Source organism: Enhydra lutris, unplaced genomic scaffold, assembly GCF_002288905.1.
Source record: "Enhydra lutris kenyoni isolate GAN:26980312 unplaced genomic scaffold, ASM228890v2 scaffoldscaffold7, whole genome shotgun sequence".
Taxonomy (NCBI): Eukaryota; Metazoa; Chordata; class Mammalia; order Carnivora; family Mustelidae; genus Enhydra; species Enhydra lutris.
This window is the reverse complement of record NW_019154091.1, coordinates 15,206,030-15,216,315: the sequence shown is the minus strand read 5'-3', so window position 1 is coordinate 15,216,315 and position 10,286 is coordinate 15,206,030. Positions and strand designations below refer to the sequence as shown.

Sequence of the window (10,286 nt, the reverse complement as noted above, 5' to 3'; positions counted from 1 at the left end):
GCAAATGACATATCAGATAAAGGGCTAATATCCAAAATCTATAAAGAACTTACCAAACTCAACACCTAGAGAACAAATAATCCAATGAAGAAACGGGCAGAAGACATGAACAGACATTTCTGCAAAGAAGACATCCAAATGGCCAAGAGACACATGAAAAAGTGCTCAATATCACTCAGTATCAGAGAAATACAAATCAAAACCACAATGAGATACTACCTCACACCAGTCAGAAAGGCTAAATTTAACTAGTCAGGAAACAATAGATGTTGGCAAGGATGCAGAGAAAGGGGAACCCTACTACACTGTTGGTGGGAATGCCAGTTGGTGCAACCACTCTGGAAAACAGTTTAGAAATAAGGCAGAAGATCATGGGGGAAAAAGGAAAAAATGAAACAGGACAAAACCAGAGAGGGAGACAGAACATAAGAGATTCTTAATCTCAGGAAATAAGCTGAGGATTGCTGGAGTAGAGGGGGGTGGGAGGGATGGGGTGGCTGGGTGATGGACATTGCGAAGGGTATGTGCTATGGTGAGTGTTGTGAATTGTATAAGACTGATGAATAAAAGGCCTGTGCCCCTGAAACAAATAATTCATTATATGTTAAATAAAATGGGGGAAAAAAAGAACACAGAGCAGCTAAAGGCCCTTAAGGAACTCAAGAAAACCATATTGCATAATCTCAAAAAAAATTAGCTGTCCAAAATGATTTGACTTTTATAGAATAAATTTAAGTTTTTAGGCACCAGGCTTCTTCACTGGGTTTCTTTTTTGTAGGCTTCTTGTCAGCTGCTGGTTTCTTCTAGCTGCAGCCTTTTCCCCCACCACAGGTTTCTTCTGCTTCTTCACACCAACAGCCATCTTTCCTTTCTTCCCTACTACAGGCTTCTTGCCTAGAACCCCCTTCTCATCTGATTTGGCCTCTATAGTTTCTGCTGCCTTATCCATCCAGAGTTTGTGATTCTTGGCCTGGCGAAGAATGGTATTCAGGCACAAGGTCTTTGATACAGGTTTAGCTTCGACATGATTCTCAGGTTCTTCAATGGATTCTTCTTCAGGACCCTGCGATGACTCTTCTTGCATGGTGCTCAGAGGGCTCTTTGGATCTCTGGACTTTTCCAAGATTCTGCTAAGGTCTATATCAAGCATTTTATGCATGGGAAGGTTGTAGTGACTCTTGAGGGAGGCAGCCTTATGCCAAGTGCCATACAGATCATCTAACTTGCAGAAGGCACTTTCAGTCCAAATGCAGAAATGTCCCACATGCCCACCAGGAGCAAGTTTCAAAACGTTCAGTTTGCTTACATTAAGTAAAGTAATTCCAGGGATATTTCTGAAGGCCTTGATGATACTGCTATCTTCACAGTAGATGATGCAGGATCCCCTGCACTGGATACGACAACAGTTTCTCATTATGCCGTTGCCAGCTCTCATTTGCTGAGAGGCATGGACCTTTTTGATATCATCCCATGCTTTAAGTTTCTTAAGAAGCAAAACAGCCTCTTTGGACTTCTTGTAGGCTTCAACTTTACCTTCAGTCACCAAAGAATATTCCGAACTTCCTCAATATGATGACCTTTAGACATGACCAGCACTAGTAAGGCTGAGGCAGCCAGGGCAGAGCAGATGGCATATCACCTCTATATTGTGTTCACTCTGCGAGGCCAACAGTGCCAGGTTTGGGTTGGTGCAAACATGTGCCCCCATGACACATATTTCCAAAAGTACCCTGGCCAGAACAGTGGATCCCACTGCCTTGAGCTCTGGGAATTCGAGCCACAGCTCTGCCCGTACCCTAAGACTCAGCAGTGATTTGATGACCTGCTAATTCACTGACAGCATATGGCTAAGTTGGTGTGAACAAAGTTCATGGTATCAGGTTGAATGGGAGCCTTGAACACAGCAGACAAAGTAATATTTTTGCCAGATGATTCCACTCTTTTCAGAGTACACAGATATCAATGAATGAGCAAACATTATCATGGGGAGAGGAGAGGGCCACACTCCTCTCAACCTAGAAGCTCCTATAGGAAAAGTGGCATCTGAGATATTGTATAATTTTACCAATGAAGAGACCAAGTCTTACAGAACTTAGGACATTCCCATCATCATCTCACTAAAAATTTCTTTGCTGCATCCCTGGAAATTGAGAGACTACAGGTTTGTGTGACAATAAAACTCTTCCTCTTTCCTCCACAGCATACTAATAAAGTAATTATTTTCCTCTCATGCTTTCTGTTAGAACTTAGAAGTGTTTCTCTTTCCTTAGTGAGAGACACTTGAGGTGAAAAAAAGACTTATCATTAAAAAATTGTTTATTTTATTCTCAAAGTAGCTTAAAGTGTTGTTTTTCCTTTCTTTACACAGATACTAGCTCCCATCTGAACATTTCACTACTGTTCTCGTGGCTACCCTCTGACAGGCTTGCCAGGCTATGAATACTTTTCCTCACCTAAGGATTGCAGAATTGCAATTGCTCATAAATTCAGAAAGAATTTTTTAGTAGTTTTTGGTAACACTTTCTTACTAACTTTTACCTTATCTTAATATGATATGCTTTGGGATAGCACAGAATTGCTTTTCCTGATTATTTACATTGTTTACTCTAACATTTGACTCAGGCAAGGGCTGATCATTTTTAAAGTGGTAAATATTATTTAGGAGACTTATAAAAAAAGAGAAATCATCCTCCATTACTATTTACTTTGAAGCTTGAGTATTTGAGCATACATATTTTGTTATTGTTTTTGCCAAGCATTATTCCAAGCTTTAAGTAGTTATAGCAAATATCCAGCCATTATTCTACATTGTCATGTCTCTTTCCTATAATGGGCTCTTCATAAATTTCCAAAGCAAGCATACTACAAGAACCCTGCAGAAATCCCTCCAGTTAACATTTCCTTAGCAAAATGCCCCTTCGGTATTCTACAGCTGTTTTTAAAATGTACATGTTGGATATGGGATGACAGTCAGTGAAGCCATAGCAGGAAATGAGAATGAGGTTTGGTAGGAAAAAGTTTATTATGCTTACAGGCTCCAGAAAGAGGGTCACCACATGCCACGCAGGGTCACAGGAAAAATCACCAGGGTGGTCATGAGCCAGAAGACAGAAGCAAGGAGGAAAGCTTAGGTCATAGTCTTCACTGGCTTTTCCAAAGGAAAAGAAGACCAAGCCAACAGTTTAGGATTGGCTAGTTTGAAGAATTTTGGCAGGTTTTAGTCTACAGGAGTGGTCTTTAGTCACCTCATACATACCTGACTCTGGGATAACTTAGGGCAGGAGAAGTTTTGGCTTGGTGTAGGAGAACTAAATAAGGAAGTACTTGAGGGGTACAAACTCAGGACTGGTTCATTTATATATGAAAAGCATGCTCAGAGGCAAGTTATTATTTTTGTTGGTAATTAGCTATCTTGCGAGGGACAATTTCTCTGTGGCCAGAAAAGTTTTTAAAAATGTCAAAACATTATAACATAGAGATACAAAAAATTGACATATATACATTTAAAGTAAAGTCAAGTTTCATAGAAAGTATAAACCTCTGAAAATGACATCTTCAGTCAATGTTTATATTGGGGAAAAATTATAAATTTACATCCCCAAAACTCAACACAGTATTAAAACAAAACAAAACATAAACAAATCTTGAATTACATTCCAAATAGAAGTATTATACTGTCAGAATCAGGAGAGGAGATTTTGAAAGAAGTTCTAATGAAGGGAATAAGCATTATGTATGTCTTGTACAAAGAATCTTTAATTATAAACTATTATTGGAGGTCAGAACATCATGTTACACTTGTTACATTCTAATATGATAATGTGTTACTTATAAGCATTTCTCTATATTTTAGTTATATTTCAGAAAATTTGTTGAGGTGTGGGCTTTTATGAATTGCATTATTTTTTCCACTTAAAAATAATGAGAAATAGGTTCTTGGTTAGTGTTTCCATGTAAGACATCTGATTTTCAGGAAGAGATCACTGGAATTCAGGAAGAGATCACTGGAAAATTCTAGGAAGAGATCACTGGAATTTTCAGGAAGAGATCACAGGAAGAGATCAGTGGAGATAACTGTATCTGTTGAAAACTAGTTTAGATTCCAAGAGTATCAATGCCCTGTGTTAAATTGCAACGTGGGACAGTTACTTTCACTCTCTTAATGACCACAAGTTCTAAGCTTATAAATGATACACTGCCATTGTTACTTAAATTTGAAGTTCTTGTCTAATTTCTTTTTCTCACTATCTCTAGCTGTCATCTGCAGTTTCTGTTTGCTTTATTATACATTCACCCTCAGTCTAGAAGAACTTCTGATATCCTTCTGAATTTGGTGTTTGAAGCTATGGACTGTTCTCATCTATGACAGATGTGTCTCATCTATGAAGGATGTATACTCAGATGTATATGATAAAACTAATCTATTATCCTAAACATAGTGATTGACCACAGATGGAGAGGTGACCCAAATAAGAGCAATAAGAACCTTAGAGAGAGACTTTTAGTTGAATCATTGGGTTGGAGAAGAACTGGTTACACGTTCCTTTTGACTGTTAAGGTAGTAAGCTATAAACCCAATCCTTTAAGATGCCATCTTGCCACCATATAGAAGAGTTTTCATTAAAACACAAAGAGCAGACTGAGTCCTAATGACATCATCTGAATCCATGGATCCAGGCATGTCTGAAGCCCAGATATCCTTTCAGATAAAGTTTAAAATGTTCCTTTGTTGTTTACCACACTTGGAATAAGACTGCTGGTTCTTTCAGAATGTCTTTTGGGCTAAGCCAAAATATTTTTCAATTCTTCCTTTCCCACTGGATACTTTTTACAGAATAAAGTATTTTTTTTTTTTTTTTTTAGATAAATGGCAGTGAGGACACCATAGCTTTTTTTATTTTTTTTATTTTTTTTTATTTGACAGACAGAGAGATCACAAGTAGGCAGAGAGGCAGGAAGAGAGAGAGAGAGGAGGAAGCAGGCTCCCCGCTGAGCAGAGAGCCCGATGCGGGGCTCGATCCCAGGATCCCAGGATCATGACCTGAGCCGAAGGCAGTGGCTTTAACCCACTGAGCCACCCAGGCACCCCCAGAATAAAGTATTTTTAAACATCAGACACTAAAGTATAATCATGGAGAATGCCATTTTATAGGATTTAATGAACACAAAAAAGGAAAAGAAAAAAAAACATATCATAAATTGCCCTCTCTTTGAACTCCTACTTGTGACGCTAGGGGAGACATGCTTTAAGGGTGTATAGTATAGGGATTAATAATATGGCTCTGAAGAAAGATACCTGGAATTTAAATGCCAACTCTACCAATTACTAGTTATGTAGCCTTAGGAAAGATACTCTCTGTCTCAGTTTTCTCATTTGTAAAATTGGGGCAGTATCTTGTGGGGTCACTGTAAGACTCAAATGAGATAGTAGTAATATACTTAAACCAGTGCCGGACATATCATGAGTATTCAATAAATGCCGGTATCAGGGTATTACTTTTTGTTATAATTATATACTATTAGTACTACTTATTCAGTTACTATATATACCACAATGATAATATACGGACAAAGAATGTCCCCTCCTAAATCTTTCATAACTGGAATCATCTCTCTTGCATATTTATCTCCCTTTCAAATATTTTGTCCCTCAGAGCAGGCAACTTCTGATGGGTCCATTAATCTAAAGACTTTGATATTTATTAGATATTACCATGTTCAAAGTTCTGCCTGAAAACTGGATATGGAACAGCAAATGAATAACAATTCAAATATAATTGCTCTTCTCATAGAATGCACATTCTAGACATAGCACAAAAAAATAAAATCAAGTCTCTATTTATAACTTGTAAAGTCTTATGCAGAAGAAACACAAAATTCGGTATGTGACAACATATTTTGGGGTATCTGCTCCAAGTCTGAGGAGTCAAAAAAGGCTTTCTTTACAAAGTGATTTTTTTCAGTTGAGTCCTTCACAAGAGTGAGAAGAGGAACACACTGATACAGGAAGCACCAGATTTGGGAAATAGAATGGTGGCATGCTGGAAGAGTGAGAAGCCTCAAGCCTCTTCTGTCTGAAACACAGACAACAAATGAAAGCATGGCAAAAGAAGAGACTGGTAGTGAAGGAAAAAGCAAAATCACGCAGGAAACTTAGAGCATATAAATGAGGTTTTGATTTTGTTATTTTTTAAAATATTAAAAGAAAGTAGAATCTGTTGAGTCATTTGTTTTTGAAATAAGTTAAATAAATGGTTGTTTTGAAATAAACAAACCTGGGCAGATTTTATCTAAAAGGGATAAAATATAGTCAAGAAATGCAAGTGGAGAAAACAGAATCAAATTGATTGCAATAGTTTTGGTAAAATAAAATTAAAGAGAAGTGAATGGCTATGAGGCATAGTTAGGAGGAGAAATAGAAGTGAATGGATTGATGATATATTTAGAAGTTAGAAGCTACTAGCTTTGATAATTGATGTGTTATGGAGACAGGCAGAGGAGAAAAAAAAGGTAAGTGTTTCAAGGATTCTTAAGGTATCTAGAGTTTTACAACTAGGTAAAGAGTGTTTCCCTTCACTGGGATAGAAATTAAAAAAGGAAGAACTTCCCATTCTGTGAGGGAAGGTGGCAGATAATGGCAATGGAAGGCTCCTTCCGCAATGATCAGAAACAAAACAAAATTCCTTTTCAGGACACCAGAAGAAAATTTGAAAATAAATTACTTAAACTTTCAAGAAGTTAGGAAGGAATAGCAAATTTAAGACAAAGAAACTAGAAGAGAGAAAATAATCACAAAACAGAAATCAATGAAATAGAATGCAGATGTCTAGTAGAAAAACTTAACAGATCAAAAAATTTCTCTGAAATGAATAGGGAAACTGATGAGCCTGATCCCTAGCAAAACTAATCAAAGTAATACAGAAAATACGGATTGACAATTTCAGGATAAAAATGTAACATCACTAGAGACTTTTAGTCATAAAATAGATAAAATATTTTGAACAAATATGTAACAACAAATTTGATATTTTTGATAAAAGTGAGAAATGCAAAGTATTATTTCTGACACAAGAATAAATACTCTCAATAGCCCTAGGTCTGAACCTTTTCCAAAACCTTTCCCAAAAAAGGAACCTTTCCCACAAAAGAAAGTCTGGGACCAGTTGGCTTCACTGGCAAACTCTTTCAAATCTTTCAGGAAGAAATAAAACCACTTTTACACAAGCCACTACAGAAAATAGAGAAAAGTTTCCAATTCATTTTCTAAGATGAGCTTAATGCTGACTCTAAATAGTATTAGCACATTACAAGAAAGGAAAATGATAAGATCAATATCTCTTAGGAACATAAAGGCAAAAATCCTAAACAAAATATATTCTTTAATGAATCCAATTTTTGTAACAGACAATAGAACATGACCAAATGGAGCTTGCTTCATGAATGCTAGGTTACTCTAAAAGATGAAAATTAATGACTGTAGAACTGTAACACTAAGAGGTAGAAAGAAGACAGAATTAACAGCCAAAGAAGTAGAACAATATACAAGAGTATGATGTCACAGAACTCAAGGATAATGTTTCAAGAAGGAGAGCATGATCTTTATTCTAATCTCTCCTCCTAAAACAAATCAAGTTTAGGCCTGTGTAAGTCTTTAATTGCTGTATTAATGAACCACCACAAAACTCTCTGTGCTATATAATATAAAGCGTTTTGGCCGTTCACCAGTGAGTTATTTGGGGTTCAACTAATTTAGGCGGGGCTCGACTGGACAGCTGTAAACTGAAGGTCAGATCTGAATCAGCCTCACAAATCATTCATTCTCCCCAAGAATGTTTTCCTCAGATACACAGCAGAGATGCAAAAGTACAAACAAATAGATGATGTTTCTTGAAGTCCTAAAAGGAACTGGCACATTATCACTTCTGCCCACTTTCTATTACTCAAAGAAAATCACATGTCCAGGCCCAAAGTCTAGAGGTGAGGTGCATTTCCATTGGAAGGTACTGCAAGGTCAAATAGCAAACAGCAGTTCTAAAGATACAGGGTGGTGAGGGTGACAATGTACTTAATGCCACCGAACCATACACCTCAAAATGGTCAATTTTATGTTGCACACACAAAATCAATTTTGACAATAATGGGAAATTTCCTTCTTTGTAAATATTTTAAACTTAGTGACAATACATTTATTTAGATGTCAACCTCAGTGTGTGGGCACATAGCTAGTTTTTCAAACCTCCTTTGGGGGAGGGAGCATCTCAGCACAAAAGAGAAATCAGTGGATTAGACCCTGGGGAACCCTGAGCCCAAGTCCTGAGAGTTCTCAGCTGTATCCAAATTCCATCTGTATCCAGCAGGGAAACTGGAACGCAAGCCATGTGTTCCGTCTTCCAAGTCATCATGCACCTTTTGTTATCACAGTCCAGCTATGTCATCATGGTACCAATTCACAGTAGCATGAGACCTCTAGGGTCATCACAGTGGCCCTCTGAGTCCTCTCACACCACCTTAAGTACTGCTTACATCACCATGACACTTTTTGCTTCAACACAGCAACTCTGAACAGGAGTGCTACCTCTTTCCAGACTCCTCTAAGAATCTGATAAGAAGCTTGGGCTTGCTTCCCCAGAAAAGCATACAGCGTTTGGCATTAAATTCTAAGTGACTACAAAGGCTGCAATTAAGAACAGGCACATTAACACAGTTAAAATAAGTCCCAAGGATGGTCCAGGAGGTGGAAGGGGACAAAGGAGTCTGAGCAACCACCTATGCCCCATATGCACACATCTAGCATGGCCACCTAAGCCCACAGGTCCACCTTATGACAGGGCAGAGTACTGATGTTTGTAGGACCTAAGCATTTTTCCCTTTCCAGGACCCTTCCTCCATATAAAAATTATATTTTATGACTGCATTGGTATAAAAATGATATTACTATTATCTAGTAAAACATTTTCTTCAACCTAAAAAATAAAATACCACAAGGCATGGATATTACAAGAAGCAAGAAACTGGGCCAATAATTTACCAAAAGTCCCCATTATCTGAGCTCCCATGTCAGTGTCTTCTAATGTAAGACCACATATACAGCCTTTTCATTTTACTGCCCTATCTAAAAAACCCCCAAATGCCTCCAATTTTCACAGACCAATTTTAAGAAATTCAGTATGCAGCAGTCACCATACAATGTGCTATACTTATCTACCACTACAGACATAGTTAATTGGATCAGTGATGGATCCCATCCTAAAAAGAGCATACAGAGGACATCCAGAGATTCTAAGAGGCTGAGTGGTAGACAGCTCTAACTGAAGCACTTTATATTGGATAATGACCAATGAATCTTTATTATCTTTTGAAAGTTTGAATTTGAGATGGGAAGAAGGCCTGGGTCATGATCACTGTGGACCATTACATTTCTTACTAGGTCTTCAGACCTACTCTCAGCAAAAAGTAACTATTATTGCAATCTGAGCAGCAGCGAATAACTTCGATTCTCCATGTAGCCTGTGTTGCTGCTGAGGATCTTTCCTGTCCTTAGATACATTTCTTAACCTATCTCCTTGTTTCCAGTATCACAGTACTCTAACCTACCTTTCAGCTTTTCAACATATTAATTTATTTTAAATCAAACATTTCATCACTCATAGAACAAAATGTATGCTCTTAGCAAGTAATTTCAGAAATTTTAAACACAAACAACCTCTGATTATAATGAACCTTAAAAAAATTGCCTGAAATATGTACAGAATATGTGATTCTATGAAATATGTGTGCTTTCTAAACTTGAAAATCAAGACAAGATTCTGTCAAGCTCAAGAATCTATTATAGACTTCAGTATCATATGGATACTTCAGCAGTGACAATTTCAAAGCTCATCAGCTCTTCCTGTTCTATTTGTGTATGTATAGCAAACTCTGTGGAAGGATATGCTCCCAACCTAAAAATTATTACACCCAGAAGTGAGAGATATTTAGGAAAACATTTCATTTTTCCTATATGTATCAACTTCAATTTTTTAAAAAATCATTTTTAATGATAAAATAAAGCCTCTCTTTACTGATCCACAGATCTAGTATTCTGCATAATTCACTAGAAGTGAGAAAAACATTGTCCCAAAGCCTGTCCTTTTAGTGAACTTATCTTCAAAGTCAGAAAACAAAGGAAAAGAAGACAAAGGAGAACACTGTGAATGAATTTGGGAAATATAAAAATATTATAAAATATCATTTATCATTATTATTCTTGAAGTGTTTTCTCTGATGAAGTTAAAAGTTAACTTCCT

General features: G+C 37.1%; 1 protein-coding gene across 1 annotated transcript; it reads right to left on the bottom strand.

The window, feature by feature from the left end:
* Positions 1-695: 695 nt before the first annotated feature.
* On the bottom strand, positions 696-1,456 carry LOC111142207 (60S ribosomal protein L4-like). Its single transcript, XM_022495235.1, has one exon. The coding sequence runs from the start codon at positions 1,433-1,435 to the stop codon at positions 740-742; it is 696 nt and encodes a 231-aa protein (XP_022350943.1). The 5' UTR covers positions 1,436-1,456; the 3' UTR covers positions 696-739.
* Between the last annotated feature and the right edge of the window lie 8,830 nt (positions 1,457-10,286).